Source organism: Micrasema longulum, unplaced genomic scaffold, assembly GCF_059751315.1.
Source record: "Micrasema longulum isolate JH-2025_06_02 unplaced genomic scaffold, ASM5975131v1 h1tg000206l, whole genome shotgun sequence".
Lineage (NCBI taxonomy): Eukaryota > Metazoa > Arthropoda > Insecta > Trichoptera > Brachycentridae > Micrasema > Micrasema longulum.
Genome location: NW_028277411.1, coordinates 198,361 through 221,683, shown reverse-complemented (window position 1 = coordinate 221,683; position 23,323 = coordinate 198,361). Strand labels below are relative to the sequence as shown.

Below are 23,323 nucleotides of genomic sequence, written 5' to 3'. Positions count from 1 at the left end.
TCGTTTGGCATTAAAACGATTCCCGATAATATATTTTTTCGGGATAGAAAGTAGCCTGTACCAATTTTTTTTTTCAATAATGATTTTTTTTAACAATAAAAACCATGCATAATAGTTTTGTTGTTCCCGCAAAGCTGAGGTTTGTCTTCGGGTAACATTACATTTTTTATTTATTTATTATTTTAATAAAAGGTAGGTAGTACATAGTTTAATAAACAAATAAGATAATATTAATGTGCATACTTGAGATTCACTTGCTCTTTTTAATAAGTTTTTGATGATTTAAAAAAATTGATTTAAGTTTTTTTCCTCTCAATTTTCACTTTAAAACTGTTTAAATTAAGTTAAACAGTTTTATACTACACTCCCCATTGTTCTATCTCCTATATATTTGTTAATAGGCAAATCGTTAATATGACGGTCCTCCAACTATTGTCATGAAAAAAAATTGACCATCCGTTTGTCCATGGCGACGTCGCATCGTTATTCTATTCACTTATCCTTAATACTACTACAAAAAAAAAACCAAAATGAAAAGCATACCGAACTATAGATAAAGTAAGCCAATTATAGAAAATTAAAGAATTAATTTAAAATTTATTCTTTTGAACATCCCCCTTACCAACATTTTTAAATAGCGTTGCTCATTGTTGATGGAATATACATTTTTTTCATTGCATTTTTTTAATTAGTGATAAAAATAAGTATATTGATTTACTTTCCACTTCTCTTTAGTACGGAAGAATGGATGTAGTAAACTTTCGATGCGATTTCAGTTAATGTAAAATTAAAAGAACAACTTACATGAACTTAAGGGATTCAATGTCACATGTTAGTTTGGAGGCTGTCGGCGTGGAAAAGAGAACAATATCTCTTAATTTCTTTGACAGCGCCTTTTGTTGGCTGGTCTCGCATGTTATGCGATGTAAAATCACAATAATATGTCGTCGTTTGAGTTGATTTCATGGATGCGAGTTGTTATATCACACAGAACCGCAGAAAAATATCAATTTATAGTATATATTACTTACATTATATTATGTACTTTCTATGTTGGTACAAATATATGATATTTTTTCAAAGCTTACCAGTAAATAAAATCACCATTCGCCACTGCAAGAGGCAGACATCTCTCTTTTTAAGTGCAAATATTATAACCCTTTCAAAGTGAGGTGTTGAGTTTGTGTGTTGTTGCCAAACATCAAACACAGGTTTGGCTATCGAGCTCAGTATGAAGCGACTACTCGCGCTTTTCGTTTCAAAATAAACCCCCCTTTCCCGCCGTTACGAATGATATTCTCGGCGCTTTACAACAAGTTTGAAGTACGTAGCGGCGTGTGCTTTCTCATTTTATTGTAGTCTCGGCACGTGCAAATTGGGAATGTATCCCATCATCTAGATCTAGTGATTCGGTGACTAGCATGTGTGTGTGTTGGTGTTTTCATCTGTCCAAGCCGAAAGTAAGGCTTTGCTTATTTTCATATTAATAGCACTTAGTGTATATATTTATTTTCGTAGACTGCATTTTCATGGCTCTATGCTGCTTGTTTCTACTCATCCGATCCGAGACATTATTATATACCGTTATGTAAACATGAATCTACATTAGTTTGGGAATCACATTAATGTTAATTTTAAAATGTAGCGGGAACAAAAATCGCTTAGATGCTCGTAAATTTTACTGGTTGCTTCGAAAAAATAATAATTACCGTAAGCCCGCCGATGTATAAATTTACACACGTGTAAATTCATTCCAATTGTATTCAATATTTAGATGTCAGCGCTTTCACATTCTTAAAATATAATCAAACTAAGTCTGTTTTATCTTCCCAAATTATGCAAAAACAGCCTATTTTTTAAATAAAGCGCTACAAAGACAATTGTTATTTTCACTCATTTCCCTTTTAAATACAGAGTTCTGCTACAATTTTTGAAAATAATATCGTATAATAAACAACAGTATTGATAAAAAGATTTATCTTCTTAAAACAGACTCACCGCGGCAATGATTTTCCAGGTTGGCAGATCCTAGAAAATGTATGTAATATAATACAACATGACTTAAAAAAGGTCGTTTTGTAAAAGGTATATAAAAAAATATTTTTAACGTTCAACAACTTTATTAGATAAGAGTTCATACTAAGATAATGTTTACTTAGGGAAAAATAGATGAAAATGTACTTATAGAAGTTTTTTAATCTTAAAAAACTTCATTCCTGAAGCCATCTATCGACAACTTTATAAAGCTGTTTGCAAAATCTCTGTTTCGCAAATCACGCTGTTTTCTATTATTTTCTGATGGTAAACATTCATAGACATGCCTGTGTTTACAAATAGAATATTTTCATTGATATGGGACATTTTCAGAGCAAACATACGAAAATACACTGCGCGATTCTAGAAATACCTTTGAAAGTAGACATATATTTTATATGTAGGTATTACCTTTCCGCCATAGGACAATAATGTTGCGACAGGAGTGTATGTAAACAGAAGCTTCTAACAGCAGGTCCCCTTATACATATATTGCACACACTTGAAAATAATATTACCGAAGTGATAATATTTCAATATCCCGCTTCGGATTATTATTTGCCGTACATTTGTATGCATTGCGCATTAAATTTAATAAATATGATAAGGCGTTGCGGGAAGTTTACCTTTTATGATTTACGTTCAGTATTGAAATTGTCATCCCCGCGATCTAGTCATCGCACGTCTATCCATACCCGGTAGAGCGTAGGGTACTGTAAACCAGATGTAGCGTAAGATCGTTACTTGAAGGATACGTAATCAGTCTTACGCTTCAGGTGCCTGTCCCGGAACAATGAAACATTGCGATGTAAAACAACCTTTTAAATCGGGTTGCGGTCCTGCGGAAGTATTGTGGACTCACGGGCCAAAAGTCCAAGGTTCAAATCCCACTCTACCATAACTCGATTTCCCCTTTTCCAGCACAAGTTATTTACGACTTTTATGAAATGGTCTGAAATTTAAATATTTGAGTCAATAATAAGGACTCGAGTGTATAAAAAAACAATATTTCATTTCGAGCTTGCCAGGAATCGGGACCTAGGCATGGTTAGCGAATGCGCTAACCACTACACTAAGAGGCGGACTTATCTGCATTCGCTTTCTATTTTACCTTAAAGTACCGTAGAAGTTTTATTTCACACACAGAACTTCACCCGCCCGAAAGTAAGTAAAATGTAATATTTCGATGCAATGATGGATTCGAAATTTACATGTCATAAAAGCACTAAGATTATCAATCACGAAGTTGGCTATAGTTTACAGCAAAAAAATGGGCTAGTGACCGACCGAAGTTTCGGTTTCGGCCATCAAAACGAATTTCGGCCGTGGTTTCTGTTTCGGCCAAAATTTGACCGAATCTTCGGCTCAGTCAAAACCTGCGATAGAAATGTGTCGGATTACACTATTGGCATCTATATGCGTTAGATGGGCGCTTTCGATTTTCCCCACCACCAGTTTTTAATATTTTTTTACAAGCAGACTCTAGAAAAGTTTTATATTTTTTTTTGTACAGAGGTATCTCAAATATACATTTCTATTCATGTATAAACATGAGCACTGGATTATTGTCCATTCAAATAATTAGTTATTGTATTACCAATGTCCAACATGAAAAATTAAAACTATGCTGGTTTTTGTTATTTGTTAACTATAGTTAGTAGTTCTACGATCTTTTATACTTATATTTTTGTAATTTCTTTAAAGTTAATAAGTTAAAAGTTCCCAATGGCGTCCATCGAAGAACCGTTACATATAACATCATTACATACATTAATATTATTATTATAAATCAAATTTCTCTTTTGAAATTTTGTATTACTACTAAAATCGCTTTAATGAAATTTTATCGACTTCTCTTGGTTTAAAATCTTCTCCTTATATTGCTTTTTCAAATTTTAAAGATTACTTGCTATACTTGTTATTCCTTCTTTATTTTTTCTTTTTTCTCTGCTGCCATTGGCATGTTTTTATACTTTCAAACTACTTTTAATTACTTATATTATATATGTTAATAAAATCAATATATTGCTGCTCTTACTGTAATGTGTCATTAATTTTGAAGAAGTTTTTTAAATTGACCTAAATTTATTGTCTTATATAATTGTTTTTTAATATGGAAACTTCACTGGTCCATTAGAATTAAGTCTAATTGTGTAAAATATTAAACTTTGTAACTGTACTGTATGTTTCATGAATAAAAGAAAATAAAAAAATAAAAAAAAATAAATAAATAAGTTATATGTATAACATAACAACAAACCAAAAAGCGCTAAAAACAAACATTGTTTATTTTATTCAACACTTATTTTCGTGAATTCGTAAGGTTTAACAATAAAAACGCCTAATTTTGGGAGTTGTAACTTATTTAAATAAGTTTCGGTCTCGATTTCGGTTGAAACTCTAATTTCGGCCAGTCCCTACAATGAGCCGTAGGTACTCCGGTCGAGAATTGCAAGTACAGCGACGAAATCGTCCGTTACATGTTTGTTGTTAAACCAAAACTTCGCAATGCTTTTGTTATATGCAAGAAAGTGAAACGGCATTTCTATAGCTGTAGCGCGTTATTACTCCGAGGGCGGTGACGAAAAATATCGCAAAAAATTATAATTTTTCGAAGAATTAGAAGATTCGTTCATTAGGATTATAGAATATACTCGTATATAGAATGCAGTTATTTTTTTATTTCCTTTGTTCATTTCATTAAAGAAAAATATTCTTCTGTAAGATGTTGTATTGTAGTGGTTTTTAACTTTGGAATTAAGATTTTACCAATTGATCTAGATCGCGTACATTTGTGACGTAGAAACACTACTATGTATGTTGTCTTTACGGATTGAAAATAAACGATTCCTTTAAAATAACAATGGAAAACGTTTCTTTTGTAATTATTTTTTGTACATTTTTGACCGGTAAAATATTTATTTTAATAGATTATTCCATACTGTAAGATGGATTGGGCTAATGCAAAGTAAATTGATTTTAATTTTTGGATAATTAATGTATTTCTCACATAATAATATGTTTATGTGTGCACTATTTAAAGATGCAATTAAAAAACAAATAAACATTAAGACGGGTTACGGTTACATGCTAGTGTCGTGGACTCTGGATCCTGAGGTCCGCAGCTCGAACCCCACTCTAGCGTAACTTGTTTCCAACTTTTCCAACACGGTATATAGGACAAACAGAAAATGGCCCAAAAATGTAAATATTTCGGTCAATCGAAAGAACGTATTTTATTTCTTTAAAAAAGGTGTCTGTATAAATCTTCACATTTTCTTTTAAAACGGTTGTTTATCTCAGTTAATAAACAAATACATGCAACTTCGAATTTTCATTGATATTTTCTGAAATTTCTGAAAGTAAATAAACCAATCCCACATTTTGCAAGCAGAATGAGTAAAAATATGAATTTAAAGTAGCTATAAGAAATATGGCATTTACGACGTGATTATTTTTAGTGCGGTAGCCGGTTATAGTACCAACAACTGTTTACAAACTGTGTTGACATAAAAATTGGCAGTGACCGCGAGTTGTTATGGATCTTTTAATATGCACGTGAAAAATTTGGCCTGCTTTCAATAAGTTACTTATCTGTAGTCTATGGAATGTGAACAGAGAATAACATGCTCTCCATCTATAAATTAAATTGATTCAATGTGACTGTTCCCTCCTCTAAAAAAATCGAATTAATTATAATATCTAAACATAAAACATATCATTGATTTATACGGGGACTTCTATGACATATAACGGATCAAAGGTCCGAGGTTCGAGCCCCACTCTACCCCAACTTAATTTCCATTTTCTAACAGTGAGTTATTTATAACTCGTTGAAAATGGCTAGCAAAAATTGAAATATTTGGGTAAATTATAAGAACGCTAATATTTTTTTTTTTTTTAAATAAATATTTTAAACTTTCATATCTATCAATGAGAAAGTTTAATGGTTTTAAAAAATATACATATTTGTTATTAACTATTAAACTAAGCAAAGGTTTTATCTTCTCAAAACAGACCCACCGCGGTTATAATTTTCCAGGTTGATAGATCCAAGAAATTTTTCGTAATATATATGTATATATATGGCCCTATACTATTTATTATCTCCATTATGCCTTGGTGAAAATTTTTTAATACTGTAAAATAAGATTATTTGCGGATGATGCCGTGGGCTGGTATTCCGAACGCAACTATAGCGCGTTTTTACGTACTAAATTATGAATCTACAGTATATCGACTTCGACCTTAAAAATATCGAAATATGGTTGAAGAAGAATAAACTTAAGCTAAATACAAATAAAACTAAGTTTATGAACATTTTAAATAAAAAAATCCCTATTTCACCAACAATAGTGATGGATAAGGAAATATTAAAGGAGGTTAAAGAGATGAAATATTTGGGGATTATTCTAGATTCTATATTGACTTTTTCCCAGAATACGAGATATTTGACGAATAAGATAGCAAGGAAGGTTTCTCTTATGGGAAGAATCAGAAGATCTGGAAGTGCAGATTCGTGCAGGATGATATATAATCCCATTTTTGTGCCTCATATAAATTATTGTGCCAGTATTTTGTTTTTGGCTACTGAAGAGGAAACAATAATCTTACTGTTCCGCAGAATACAAAAGTAATTTTGAGAAAAAATAGATACACTAAGATGAAGTTGATGCTGAAACAAACAAAATTATGACGATACTTCAACTGATATATTTTAATGTGATGTTTTTTGTTCACAAAATGAATAATGGTTAATCCCTCTAAAAAGTTGACTAAAAAGGTTTTTTCTAATCAATGTGAACACTGATATGAAACTAGAAATAAAAATGAAGTAAGGCTGCCATTTCGTAAGAAGACAAAGTCACAGAACTAGTTGATGCACCGAGCTTTACAGTTATATTACAGAAATACTATTAGAAATAAGAGAACAAAAAATATAATTTCATTTAAACGTATGTTAAAAAAATATGTGTGTAGCAGATAAGTTGAGCTTAAAAAAATAATTGTATTCGAGTGGCTTTAAATAGAAAATAGAAATAGAAATGTTAATAATTAGTATATATTTTAATAATAATTAGAAATATGTTAATATTAGGAAATTCATATATTATGTTTGTACTATTTTAAGACTAAAAAGATTCAAAATAATAATAAAACACGACGTATAAAAAAATATGTAGTTTCGTAAAATGTATACAATGTATACATTACATTACATCTGTCAATGAGGAGTTGAGTGGTTTGAAAAATAAATGTTTGTTAATAAACTATTAAACTAAGCCAAAAAAGGTGCGTAGGTTTTCACTGTCACTGTTATCAATGTGTATACTTTTGGTTGGATTCGTTCCTACGTTTCTGCTACCATTGCAGCAGCCATCTTCGGGGTAAACTAAATGTTTTGCAGAAACAAATATTTGTTTCTGTACTAGTAATTTGTGCCGTGTCAAAGTCGGCAACGACATGGTTCCCGGCACTACACACACTACACAAAAATGACACGGAATATGCCTGCTGCCGACTGCGACTGCGACATGGTACAAATTACTAGTACACAAACACATTTCTACAAAACACTTAGCTTACCCTGAAAATGGTTCCTGCAATGGTATCCGAAACGTCGGAACGAATACAACTTACGCGGGATTACAAAAAAAGATACATAATGTTAAACAAAAAAAAAGTAAAAAAATATTTTTTCTCATCGCTATGATTTTGTAATGTTTTGTAATTTTGAGATTACGCTTGTTATCGTGGCTGGTGAGCCGACTTCCCGGAAACTGAAAAATCTATCCAACGCCGTAGTTGATCGGTTGATTAGTGAGAACTTGTGACGTAGTTCATTTTTATGAATTTTTTTCGAACAACTTCGCCGTACAATTGAATAATCTAATTTTTCCGCATGCAAGAAAAGATTTTTTAAATAAACCCATAGAAACGAACTTCTTCATTACAATGTTCTTACAAGTATTTTTAAAAAATGTGTAAATTAACAATACACATCACGATACATAGTGAAGAATAATCTAAAACTGGTAATCCTTACATGGAAAAGATACGTTAATTTTGGCTATTCCCGACTGTTACATGTTAGAAAATTTGCTTAGTTTATCGGCCCTCTGGCCCTCAATCACACAGCCCTTGCTGGCCTCATCTTTTTTAATTTTTTTTTTATATGAGAGTTGCATTATTTTTTTCTTTCCACGGTTTATATTTCAAAAAGAGGATGTTTCTGCTATTACATTACTTTATTTTAGCTAAACTGTTGTTGTTGGCCTCATCTTACCGACCACTGGACTTGTAGTTTTTTTTATCCCTTGAGATCTTTCTTTACCATTTAAGTCAATTTTACACTTACTTCTGGTACTTGTAATGAACCAACAATTACGAAATATTGTTTGGGTAGAATTGGGTTAGTAAATGAAGCAGCATTTTTTTATTGGAAATTTATTTATAAAGCCTTACGGATTATTATATTAATTTAACAAAACATTAAAAAAAATCATACTCTATTATAATAATCATATATTTAATATCTTTTGTAGAGGTTGTCTTTTGTTTAGTTTTGTCTTTTGTTTAGTTTATTGAATATTATGTTATTATTCCAGTCCCTGATTTATTTGTCTCGATTGCCCTTGTCGGTATTCTCTATCTCTCTTGTGTTTATTACAATTACAATTACAATTACATTTTTTCTATTACATCAGTGCCTAATTTATGAATACAATTTTAGGATTCTAGTTGAAAAAGTACAGTTTTATATAATGGTGTAGTTTTAAGAGTTCTTTGGTTAGTGTTAGATAAAGGAGGTCATATTTTAGCTTTATATATTATTTTGATGTCGTAGTCTTTTTATGCCATTTTTGTTTCGAGTTCCTTATAGTTGTTGCACTTAACATATTTTAGACTAAACATAGGCTTCATACATTAAAATATTTTCTGTTTTCGGAACAAAGATTTAGATTTTTTTTAAATACTCGATAATGTTGCTACTTTGCTAGTTAAATTATTGATATGAATTGTCCATTTCAATTGTCTGTCCATTGTAAGTCCAAAGTACTTTATATGTCCTATTTTATTCAGTCGATTATCATTTATGTAAGTAGTATCTATTTTATGAGATTTTTCCCTAGATTGGAATGTGTCATATTACATTTTTTTCAGTAAGTGTTAATAATTTTGTGTTTGTCCAATTACTCAACACAGCTAGGTCGTAGTTTAGTCTTTGTTAGATAATGCGTCGGTTCGATTTTTTTTTAAATATCGTAGGTCGTCGGCATACATAATTAGAATTAAAATTTTATAACCTTGTTTCATTAGCACACAGAAGAGATATGTTTGATCAGATCCTGCTTTATAAAATTGTCAATAATAAATTCGATTCCCCGGAACTCATTAATCTACTTGCTTACCGTGTCCCCTCCAGGCCAACTAGACTCTCTGATATTTTCTATATTCGTAAATTTAAAACTAATCATCGGAAACATTCTACAATCCCTCGTATATGTGAAACATTTAACAAAAAATTTAATAGTCTTGATATATTTAACACTCCATACAATATGTACAGAAGAGAATTAATAGGCTTGATTCATGCTCTTCATTCATAATTCGTTTAATCATTAAATCAAATGCAATTTTCCACTCTCACTTTCCTTCAATCATCCTTTACCACTCCTTATCAATGTCCTTCTTTTCCTTTCCACTATCTCCTTGTTTTGTCCATATTTATCTTATTTTAATATATAGTATATTTATTATTTATATAGTTTAAACTTCAAGCCGTCGTCGCTTTATTACAGTAGTATTTAGTGAATACATATAATTGGATGGCAGGCCCTACTATGTATACATTTTATATAATTTTTTTTTTTTTTTAAATATTCATTTAACCTGTACATCTGTTTGTATTCGAAATAAATAAAATAAAATTAGGATGGGGATGAATGTAAAGAGGATAAGAAAAGGATGGTAGCACTGAATCTTTCATATATATGGAAGGAAAAAGAGAGAAATCCCTGCAAAAAAACTGCTTTTGCAGTTTGGCGGGAATTTAAAAAAAAAAATGTTTAGAATTTAAAAAGGAAAAATAAATAAAAAAATAAAAATAAAAAAAAGAGTTAAAAAATAAACATATTTTGTTTTATATTACCTGTCGAATTACAAGTTAAATTTAAAGTGCTTAAGTCTTCTTCTTTAAAATTAGTACTCCACAACTATACATTGAGTACAAGACCTATGGAAAAATAATTTTTAAGCAAATGATGTTTAAGAGCTTGTCCAGAAAGGGCGCTGCGATTCTCTCGTGCGTAATACGCGCGACCGTTGCGTTCAGAAGGAGCGCACCAACGCGCTAGCATTTGAGGACGAAGTAAGTCAGTAGAAAACATGGAGTGGAACGAAGCGCACTTGATATAAGCACTCGCTTTGGAGTTCGCGCGTCAACCACAGATTATATAGTTGGCGTCAACTGGACGCAACAAGGCGTCTCTAGTATCTCGATTCGCGCGCAATACGCGCGAATCAAGCGCGAGTCGAGTCTGGCGAAGCGCACGCGATTTACGCGCGTATCTTGAATTCGCGCGATGCTTGTGGACGCTATGAATTGGCGCCGATTATCTCGCTAACACGCGAGTGAATTCGCGTGAAACGTTTCGCGGCGAGTTCGCCCTTTCCGGACAAGCTATTACTTAATGGTATATGAAATAGAATGTACTGTCTACAAAAACGATGCAATAATAATTTTTGGTATAAAAAATCATGTTATTTGGTAAATCAAAACATTAAAAAAAATATATAATGACAATTTAATGACCTCTATATTAAAAACCATGTTTCAAACTCCGGCATGTCACATTTTCAACTTATCATTTGTTTTGAAAATAAAATAATAATATTTAAAAACCGAAATTTTCTACCGCATACCCCTTAATTTGATTTCCATGGATATTAATTCGTGTTCAGTATTTAATCACTTACGTAAGGTTAAAATTACTTTTGGTACAGACACAATAGCAGTTCTAGAGAAATTAAATATAAGTATGATAAATTTGATTATGGATAAGGAATAAACGGTCTAATAGTTGTTAAAGGTATGGTATTACCCGACAGCAAAAATATTTTTTTCCTAGTACCATATTGGTAACATTTTAATTTAGCATATGGATAAAGCCTTGCCTACAAAAATTTGGACATACTTAAATATTGATATACGTATGTACAATTATGCATGTCAGTGAAGGTGATCAAATTTAATTAGTTAAAAAATTATAAATAAGTAAAGCACTTAAACTACGTAATACGAAGTAGAAAATACGTATAATTGCAATTATTTATTTATTTTACATAAACGGCATAAATTGCTTTTAACATATATTGAACATATATATGAAAAAAAACATAAAATTGCATAACTATAACAATAGTAACAAGTAGGTAAATACACATTAGCAACCAAAAATATTGACGAAATAAATACAAAAATATAAAAAAACAAAAAAAGGAAAAACATTTTTTAATATAAAGAAAAGTTTAAGAATAATAATGCGAGAGAAAAAAGAAATCAGACTCGTTTTATAACTATCAAGTCTAGAACCAAATATATCAGCCTTGTCCTCATACTGATTACCATATCTATGGAGCCTAGGGATAGGCGAGTGCATGTGATAGTTGGTCATAGAACTTGCAGAACAAAAAGGAGATCTGTGGCGGGTACCACCAACTCCAGCAAATCAGGACAGTCAATTAATGAATTGATCACTTTATAAAGTAATATTAGGTCAGTTAGGATTCATCTATCAGAAAGTTTTAAAAGATTTGCTGAAGATAACAATTGATTTGAATTAAATAAAGCAGCTGGAATATGAAGTTTGAAATTAATATGTTTTGGAAATTTCTTCTGGACGCGCTCGAGTGAATCAGAATGTACACGATAATGGGGCGACCAGCGACCAGACTGGAGAAACATATTCTAAACGACTTCTAACAAGGGAGAATAAAGTGACTTGATTGGTGTGATACTTTAAAATTTGTTAGTAACCCTACAAATAAATCCCAACATACTTAGCGCCTCATTTGAAATATTGTCAATATGTTTTATAAATGTAAGTTAATCATCAAAAAATACGCCAAGATCCCTAATGAAATTAACTCTTTCAATTGTTGCGTGGTTCAACAAATAGTTATACATAAATAATAAAAAAAATACTAGTTACCATTTCAGCATTTCAAAAAATTAATTCTTTATAATTTTTGTATTCTTTTATTTTGTGATGTTGGGAGTTTTTTACTCGGCCGGAAATCGGGAAACATAAATATATACATAATTCAGTAAAGTAAATTACGCGAATAATTAATAATTAATGAGGCTTGCTATCATAATATTTGGGACATTCGAAAAAAAAGATACATAAAAATATTTTTTTTATATTTAATTTATGAGAAGTATATGGAGAATTAGATTAAGTGTTCCACATGGGGCATTCCATGTAAAGTGGAAAAATGACATTAATGATGAATTTCCAATTATCACCTCTAATTTAATATGAGAACATATAGCTAAACGACATTATTTTATAAAACGAACAAAAACAAACATATTTTTCAAAATTATAAATTTATTTATTTTTAGTTCACAAACAGTAAAAGATATCACAATATAAATACAATTTATAAAATAAAAAATAATAACACATAACATCTTTCACCAATTATATGTGAACACTAATAGCCACAAAAGAAAAATTAAAAAGTCTATATAGACCAAAATTTAGTTTTCATTATATGTTATTGAAGCAGTTTATTAGAATTTATATAAGATTAATTTTAATAAAATTTAATTTAAGATAGATGCAATTTATAGAATCGAATATAATTTTACTAGATTATTAATAAAGTCTCGTAGTAGTACTAAGTTTCTTTTAAATGTATATAAATAAAGTATAAATTAGTAATAATAGTCTCAATAAAATAACATAAATAAAAAACAATGCGTACTCTTATTTAGTGTATCAGTTTTATTATTGTTGTACATGTTAGTAAGGGTGAGTATATATATTTAGGGTGTGTGAGGGTGTGTGCATATGTGTATGGGTGTGTGAGTATTGTGTCGTATGCGAGAGTGTGTAGTGAATATAAGTGGACTTATTGATCAATGATTGTAAAAACATATTTGTTTTTTTTTTTAAAAACCTTAAAGAGGAAATGAAAAAAAAAAACTCCATAAGTTAAAAGTAAAGTACGAGTGGTAAAAGTGGTAAAAAACAAATTAAAAGAGAACATTTTACAGAAAGGAGGAGAAAAACATTAAGTGTTATATAATATTTATTGTATACGTTGAAGCATATTTTTTAATTTTTAAAACAATTTATTAAAATTAGTTTGAAAGTGTGCATAGTTCTGATTTTCTTATTTTGTTTGATACCCACTCTTTTACATAATATAAGCACGCACACATTTAAAAATGTACCATAATATAATATGTATGATTTTTATTTAGAAACTTTGGTGGTCTGTCTTTAAACTTTATCTTTATTATAATTAATTTACTCATTTTGGCGTATATTTCTGTAAAATAAATAGATAAATAATCGCGCAAGGCACAAAGCAATGACTAAAAGAAAATTAAAAATATAATGCGATTAAAAAAAAGTCGAATTCACGGCGTCGTTTTGTGAATGAAGAGCGCGAATTTGACAAAGGATCTCGTTATTATGGAAATTTTAAAAGGTGTCTGCTCAGAATCTCTCCATGAATTTTCCATTAATTACTATGTATAATATATACATTCTGGTCAAATTCGCTGTATTGCGCGCGCCCTTAGATAGCTGTCAGCGCGCTTCGGTTTGAGATTTTCCCGCAAGTGGCGCCTGAGCAGCGCGCGGGAAGCTCGGCGGGGGTGGATCAGTGCCCGCCGCCCGCGGCCAGCTATATCAGTGCGCTCGCTACCACTAGAGCGCTCTACACCTACTCGGGAACAATCCGATTTTATCTGCGTTCGAAGTCCGAATCCGTAGATCGGGAAAACTTTTTCTGTGTTCTTTTGTTTATCAACTGTGTTCGTTAGGTTTGTGAGAAGTTGTAAAAAAGTGAGTATTTGATTCGCCGGATTAATGAGTAAATTTGTTATTATGTATATACTTTGAAAAATCACAGTTAAAATAAAAAAGAACCGTTTTTATCTTAGATTATTTTGTAAATTTAGTCAGATATTTTGATTTATAACGGCGGGTAGCATAAAAAAGGACAAGTTAAACTTTTCTTTTCGATTTTAATTTTCAATATTTACCATAACTTTTTTTAAAGTTTCAGTTTTAGTTTTTTTAAGGATTAAATTGTAACGGCTTTAATATAGTGTGTCTAGATTTAAATTGTGTTTAATATTATGGCTTCTTTTTTGTTGATTTTCTGGACAAAAAGTAAACAATAATGATGTTGACTTGTAACCACAGTTTAAAATATATTATTTTTTAAGAATTAGTTGGGGATCAATTCAAAATGTTAATCCAAATTATTTAACGCTTTTACCTCAGAGTATACCGATTTTTTTAATAAAGACAAACATTAAAATATAGATTGATAATATTGATTATAAATATGTATAATATTTTTTATTATAATTCAAAATTCAGCTTTTCGTTTAATTTTAATCGTTTGAGTGCTATATGAATATTATAGGCATTTAAATTGTTATTACTTATATTCATATTCTAATTATACATGCGTTGAGTTAATTTTGATATTACATTTATTGAAATGTTTTACAGTTAAAATTGATTTACATTACAATTAGGGAAAATATTATTAATTATGAAATCGTGTATTTTAGATTGTTTCTCTCAAATAATAACAAATCCTTGATTTCATGGATACAATAGCTTATTTTCATATCAAATAGACATTATATCAAATTATATTCTATACAAATTTCAAGTAGATTAAAAACAATTTCTCTAAAGATGTTTTCTACGCCTTAATTTTCGTTTGTAGATAACGAAAACATCCTTTGTTATGTGAAATTTGATTCTGCGTAATAGTAAATTACTTGTTGTAAAATAGTAACACATTGGTATTAGCCAAAATACATAAGAGAAATATCAAGAAAAATGAATCGTTTTAACTTTAAGAGCAATAAATATGTATAGCAAGGATTCAAAACATTACAACGACGAAGTTCAGTGTTTTTTTTTATTTATTTGTCAAAAGACTATCAAACTAAGCCAATAGTTTAAAAAAATATGCATCGTATTATTCACGCAATTTTTTTTAATGGTTTGTAATTTTAAAATTACTCCGCGTGTGACATCACAAGTTCTCTTCGGTGAGTTCTGCTGATTGCCAGTTAGCTTCATGATAACCATAAATCTATCACAACACTCTTTTATTGGTTGTTTTCCAAAGACTGAAAAATATCTTAACCGAAGAAAAATTGAAAATCGTATATTACGCCTTAATTCAATCTAGGGTGGGGAGGAGTCTTGGACGCGCATAGTAGCTCAATAGAAATTGTACAGAAAAATATAATAATTATTATTTACAAAAAACATATATATACATATAAATTATACGTAGAGAGTGGACTCCCTAGTTTTAGAAAATTATATTCATTTCAGTGCCTGAAATATGTTTACTTGAATAGTGAATTGTTTAGTAATAATTTAAAGATAGTGTACTGTCAGTTCCAGGATGCAGGACTAAGTTTGCATAGAAGCACTCCTTACATGTTGGTCCAAGATCCTTCAATCTTCTAACTAAGGAACTACAAAACATTAAATCACTGGTACAGTTAAAAGTAGGTTTGAGGTCTTGGATTAGCATGGAAGGAACAGATAGACACATTCTTAAAAAAAAAAAAAAATTCAAATGAAAAATAAATGTATACTGCAAATAAATCATGTTTTCGTAATATCAGCATATGTTAATTAAGTTTTTATTTTATTTTCTTTTCATGGTCATGTCATACCATATTTATATGCTATAAACTTTTTAGTAATTAAAAAAGGAATGGCCCACGCTCAGACGCTGAAGTCTTTGTGGGCATTTTTTCCAATTTATGTCATAGCTTAATTTTAAGATGTATTTTTCTAAAGTGTATTTTTGTAATTATATTTATATGTAAATAATATATGTATGGAAAAATAAACAAGTAAAAAAAAGTCAGAAAAGCTAATGACGTCCTTCAAAGTAGTTATTTTTTTTCATACATTTTCAAGAAACTTCGTCGTACAACTCAATGCTCTGATTTTTACCGCTCGTAAGAAATCTATTTTTATATCCAACTTTCCGTAGCACTGTACTTTCTTATTTGTGCATCAATAGACCTGTCTCATTGTTAGGGAATTTACAACGTTTATTCATATCCAAATTACTACAAAATTCTAAATAAGTCAATAACAAAAAAAATAACGAAGAATAATAAATGGTATAATAAACATACCTGTCTCGAAGATGCCGTGAAAGCGATGAAATCGGTACTTGTTATTCCAAATTTGTGGGTTTAAGTATCACTGCTCTTTTATTCATTGATTATATTAAAACACTCGAAAATTCTCGGTGGAAGTTTATTGTACTTTATTATTTTAGAATTTCTACAAGTATAATTAATTTTAGAGTGTTTTCATATTAAGAACATTATTTTAAAAGCAATGAAACATCAAACTCCTGGAAACGTATTTTAAAGTAAACTATAATTTAGAAATTATGTTATTTGTAAATAGGAGCCAGAATTCCAACTACCCACGTGCTTCGTAGCTGCAAGACGTATAGTTATTGCTCAAATAATATATAATTGGAATAGTTTAAAAAAGAAAATAAAATACGTAAATAAAGAGTCGTAGCTGCAGGGCGTATTGGGATGTTCAATGTACAGAGGCAGGATAACATTGTTCTCGTATGTTGTAGAGTGGTGCGTGGGGGTGTCATCTGGCGCGTATCACTTATATGGGTAGAATAACATTTCTTTTGTGTGTTGTGTCGTGGCGCCTCGATACAATATCAGTATAAGCGATGCGCGCCAGATGGCTCCCCAACACACGAAAACAATAAAATACTACCTTTAGAGTTGATTTATTGACTTTTACGAAAAAAACGCCGTATAAATCGTTCTACATAATAATAACTATTTAAGGTAGACGATGCACAGGGCACTTAATTGAAACATCAAACACATCAGCCTAACTCTTTTTTATACGAAGGTGAGCTCATTAGTCTTACGATTCAGGTACTAGTCCAGAGACAGAGAAATATTGCAATGTTAAGCCACCTTTAAAACAAACATTGACCTTGCTAAGAATTGCACCTGGGACCTCAAGCATTATAGGCGAATGCGCCAACCCCTGCACTGCCAGGCCGACTTATCCCCACTCTTTTTTAGGATTTTTACTTGAGAGTAGCCATCGGGTCAAAAACACTTGTCCAGGGTTCTGGTTCTGTTTCACTCACTAAAATGTCTTCTCCATCAGCCTGGATACAGACAAAAAATATAAAACAAGTACAGTAATAAAAAAATCTGAATTTAAAATTTTCCTCTGTGTTATTAAAAACGTTTCGTATTTATATAAAAAAGATTTTTTACGTAGGAATACGTATTTTTTACGTAAAAAAGAAATAATTTTTCATCACCATCATATTCTTTTCCGGACTTCATGGTGCATAGAACACTGTGTGAATTTACCAAACACAGCGTATCTTGATCATCTTTGGAATGAAGAAAAGGTGACCAGTCTTACGCTTCAAGTGCCAGTACAGGAACAGTTAAATATTGCAGTGATGTAAAAATACTTACATCTTACATAAACTAGCCATAACCTGGCGCCAATCAGTTAGTTATGTTTCGGTGGCTTAGATTAGTTTTATATTGAAGGTGACTCGTAGAGGGGTCAAGGAAATTTACATAATGTCAAATATTTTTGGGCTCTTCCCAATTTTTTAGGGAATCTGAAAACAGAATCACTTCTGGCGATATAATGAGTCATTCTACAACGAGCAAGGACAACAATAGGGAAATATCACATACTACGAATACCGATAAAAATATATTAAATGAATTTAGAATAATTAATTGTATTTTCAAAATCAATTTGAATATTGTGAAGAAATGTTTTCATACATAAATGTTAAAGAAAAGTTTAATAAAAATACGATGCTAGTAAAATGCGACGTGTTTGGCCTTGATTGTTGTGACGTTGAGATTCATGATATTGTTCTAAACGAATTTTAATGGTCAGGAACAAATAAACATGAATCGTGACGTATTAGGGGTGCGAGCGTGACCACTGGAATGATAAATGATTTTTTATGCAACTAATAATTAGCTAATTTTTTTTTACTGGACAGTATTTCATAGACTTTTAAAACTTAAAAAATGCAAAAAAAGTTACATTTTCCTATTGGCTAATAATTTTTATTTTAACGGGGCGTGTCGAAATTAATTTGCTAACGTTTTTTTTGCATTTTATAAAACATGATAAATTTTGGTTTATTTTGAATTATTATAATCAAAACCTTATACACTATTTATTTATTATTATATACAGCCTAAGCCGATTACAACAGTTACATAAAGAAACAAATATACGAGAAACTGAACAAAAAGAACATAAAACTATGTAGTAAAGACAAACAAGGGCAATTAAATAATGGTTTACAATATATTCATAAACACGATTAACATATAAGACTTCGAGCTAAACCATGCCAATCCATCTTCATCCCACAGTGTTTTAGTGGCGAAGAGATCTACAAAAAGCCGGAAAATCTATCCCAAAAAATTCAAATTGTGTGACGAATTGACTAATCTACACATTCTGGATATTGGGACAAAAACAAAAGTTGCTCTTAGAAGATTTAATAAATAGCAGATTTTGACTTCTGACGACATGGTTGGGAACTTGAAAATATATTGCATGTGGTGGGTAACAGAACATCACTTAAAGCATTGAGTATTTTGAAAATGCGTATAAGGTCCAACTCAGTTCTACGTTTCTCAAAAAAAAAACAGATGAAGAGATTGGTCTATTTCAAAACGGGAATAATTACCCCCATGGTTATGTTGATAAATACGACCCTTTGATGTCCAAAGTTCAAATCTTGGCAGGGTTGATGTGAAATATTTGTTTTTACGCTGGAATATTTCGTAGTCCCTGGACTGGATCCTGAATTCTGTGACTGTTCACCTTCATTTCACGTAACATTTGGTGTTCTAATGCAGTGCTCTATATGCGAATAGAGGTATAATGAATGACATAGTGCACGAACATGGGCAGTAAAAAGCAGGCCTCGGGTCTCATCTGGTTGGCCACCCCTGCTATAGACCGTGTAACTTTGTATGTAGTATCCGCAGTGTTTATCTAATCTCGTAGTGACAAATGAACCACCCAACACGCCCCCGCCAGCAATAAAGCCAACCCCTGCGCAGTAGGCAATAATATAATAATTACGTACATATCGTAAGCTCGGTCTTAATGATCGGATTTCCGCTCTGGGTGACCTTGATTCTCACTTCCGGTAGATTGGAAGGATGTCCCCGGGCGCGCCCTCTGCCGAGTTTCCCCCCGGAAATGACATTATTCCACTATCTTAGTAACTTGAAACACTTCTAAATTTAAACGATGACTGTAAATGGGAAATTCTTTCCTAGCCCGGCTGCCAATGCGATGCCACATTTATATTTTCCTACTCGTTTTCTAATAAGAAAAGCGTATTTTTATTATCATGCCGGTGTGTGACAAATAACTGGGTAAAATAACAGAAATTACTAGTGAAGAATGAAAACATTTAAAGCACATTACAACAGAAATTATGACCTCTCACCGGCTGGTTAAAATAGCCACGTTACACGCTGTGTAACATTTACCATTTCGCTAATGTTTGAAGTCCATATTTTTTCAATTCTTCCAACTGTTGATTTTTGCGTTGTCAGTCAAAGAGCTGAAACCTTTATCGATTTGTGTGAGATTAATCTGACTGAATTATTCCTCATACACAAAAAAGCTTTTTAATTTCTATGCGTTTTCGTGGACCAGTTGATTAAATATTTTGAGTAATTCCAAAAGTTTGTAGACAAATACTTGATTTCACTTCTATAGTCAATTTGATGAATGTTACACAGTGTGTTAAGTGGCCATTTGAAACAGCTAATAACAGGTAATTGCCCTGTAGGTGCCATAATTCCATATTCCTTCGCTAAATTGTTCTCCATCTCTGTTATATTAAGTTAATTTTAAAAACTCCCCGTAGGGTGAAATCCAGTTTATGTCTACAAACGATCGGACGTTCTTAAAATTTTGTTGTAAATAAGCTTAGTAAGCGCTTAAGTTATTCTTAACTCAATAACCGGGTTGTGGCCTCGTGGCTAGTGGTGAGGACTCACGGATCAGAGGTCCGAGGTTCGCACTCCACTCTACCGCAACTTAATTCCCATTTTTAAATTGTGAGTTATTTAGAACTGGTCGAAAATAGCCCCCGAAATTGAAATATTGTGATAAATCTTTAGAACGCTAATATTTATTTTAAAAACGTATTTATAATATATAAATAAAGCATTCATCAAATGGATAATAAATGGAGTGATGGCAAGAACCTTTGATAAAGTCAATGCTAATGATAAAAAATATTTTATATTAATTAATATGCACAAAAGCGCTGATTAAATTAAAATTCTCTCAATTGTATATTGGTTTTTTAGTATGTCCAAATTTTTGTAGACGAGGCTAAATTTCACTCATCGAGAAGTTAAGATTTGAATTTATTACAACAGAGAGAAAAAACCTTTTCCAGAAGAGATTTGAGATTTGGGGGGCTTATGACCTATTATTGGCTGGTTTAAGTGGCCACTTTACGCAATCTCCTCGACTCTTCCATTTGTTGTTGGTGAAATAGTTCAGCTAGATGAATGTCACCCACATCAATAAGTTTCAGTTCTTTTACTTCACAAAAGTCAACAGATGGATGAGTCGAGGGAATGTGGATGTTTAAACATAGGCGAAATGGTGAATGTTACAAAGTGTGTTGACGGCCACTTAATCCAGACAACGAAAAGCCATAAATATAAATGCTTAGACTTCCATATTGCCTTTTTTATTTTTTTTTCCTTTTTTTTTGCAGTAAATTTAAGTTCCTTTATATTTACGATTTAATATTCGTCGTTTGATAGTTTTAAAAACAATCATTAATGAATAATAATCGCAGAAAGTCAACGAACGAAAGAAAGTCGACCGAAAGTCGAACGAAAGTCAAACGATTAAACGAACGAAAGTCATAGCAAAAATATAGTAAAAACATACTATATAACATAATTATTATAAAAAGGAAAATAACAAAAACTAAAATTAAAACTACCTCTTTTCATTCAAAATTATACAAATATCATCATCGCGCCGACAATATCTCGTCGGCATAATAGTAAAACCCCCTAAATACATTATTGACTATACTGAGATAATTAATTTTGAACGTTTAACTCAACAACAGTTTTTCAACATATTTTGGACCTGATACATACTTATGAAACCAACTAAGTTTCTTTAAATTGTTACAATGGATGAGATTTAAGAAAAATCTAGTTAATGAAATCAACGGGTTTCACCAGAAAAAAAAAAAAATGTTTTGTGTTTTTATGCGTGACAACTTTGAAATCAAAACTGGGATGATTAAGAGGATTTTATCAGTTGATGAAGCAAGAAACTTGCTTGCTGAAATTTGATCATTTAGAGGGTTTTTCCAGTAGACAGAATCTGTTAAGTGATTTTTTAAAAACTTTTTTTTTACTGTCTGAAAAACATCCGCGTGTTACGGTGCAGTGTGGTCATTCCACATGCAAAAAATTAAAGATTTTTAATCAGAAAAATGTAATTATCATAGGCAATTGCTTCAATTATTATTAGTTGAAGTAAAAAATTATAGTATTTTCAATCTAATTGCCAAAAACATGAAAAAACCATTAGTTCATGCTCGCAGAGCAAGCGAACAAACCGCCCCTAACGAAAGTTAGGAAGCTACTAACTAGCGCTTAGGAAAAGTACTAGAAACTTTGCTGTTCACGTGTGAGACGCGTGAAATTGTCTCTCTCGCTCCCGAATACATCTATATTACAGAGAGTGAGACGTAAAGAGTATAAGATAGACAATTATGTATTAGGATTACTCTTTTACTCCGCAATATGCGATACATTGGTAAACTTTCTATTGTATTAGTGATTTATCTCCGATTTTCAAGAGATAGAAAGAGAAAAAGATGTTGAAAGGAGAGTGAAAGTGGGCAACAAAATGAACAGCGTACTAAGCACAGTAATTGCTAATAAAAATATGTCAATCGAAGCTAATCTGGGAGTGCATAATGGAGTTTTAGTCCCAACACTTACGTATGGAAGTAAAACATAGAACAAGCAGAAGAAGGATGAAAGTTGATAGAATGCGGTTGAAATGCGGTTTCTTCGACGAATGTAAGGGAAATCATTGTACAAATGATGAAATCAGGCGAGAGTGTAAATCTGAGTCAAGTATAAATGTTAAGATTAAGACAAGATATCTGAGATGGTTAGTCATGTAGAACGGATGGACGAAGAAAGAATGGTTAAACAAGTATATTTGGCAAAAATGAACGGTAACGTGGGATGAGGACGACCAAGGAAGACGTGGCATGATCAGATAAACCAAAATCTTAAGTCTGGTCATGTCAAAAGCAGTCAGAATCGAAGGGAATGTATAACAAGATGTATGCATGTGGAAGAAGCTAGGAATGTATGCCAGAATAGACGTGTGTGGCGGTCCATTCTCTCTGCCTACCCCTACGGGGAAATGGTGTGATGTTAGTAGTAGTAATCTCAAATTTTTCGTAAAATGCCTTTTCTGTTCCCAGTAAGCATGAATTATTCAATCAAAAAAATAAATTATCGATGTATTAGAGGCGTGAAACTGATATTTATAGTAATACCACACTAGGTCGGTTTTTTTAGTGGTAAAAATAAGCATTTTCCTGTCATTGTAAACTATTTTTAAAAAAAAATACTCCTACCGAAACAAAAACACAATAAATCAGCTATTTATTGGCGAATGACATAATGTTGGTGTGAATTGAAAATGTAACGTTAAATAAGAAAAATAAACAAAATTGTATATAACATACGAGCATTGTTAAATTTTTTTCAGGTTTGGTCTTACATTGGATTATAATTACGTGGGTTATGATTATTTTTTACACTTATTGTATATGGTAGAGGTAATTGACGAAATTATTTCTTTCGATTCTCTTAAATAAAAATCATTTTATAAATTTGCCTGAGAAATCCCCCAAA

The 23,323-nt window shown here is 31.3% G+C and overlaps 1 protein-coding gene across 5 annotated transcripts in view; it reads left to right on the top strand.

The window, feature by feature from the left end:
* The first annotated feature begins 1,221 nt into the window (after window positions 1-1,221).
* The window catches only part of Eip63F-1 (Ecdysone-induced protein 63F 1), a 176,142-nt gene continuing 154,040 nt past the window's right edge, over window positions 1,222-23,323 (top strand). For 2 of the 5 annotated variants that reach the window (XM_088243343.1, XM_088243341.1), the window contains exon 1: window positions 1,234-1,460. In XM_088243343.1, the coding sequence (XP_088099469.1) occupies window positions 1,422-1,460 (39 nt within the window). In that variant the 5' untranslated portion in view covers window positions 1,234-1,421. Of the gene's footprint in view, window positions 1,461-13,971; window positions 14,121-23,323 lie in introns of those variants that run through there. The other 3 variants (XM_088243344.1, XM_088243342.1, XM_088243345.1) reach the window with 3 other exon arrangements.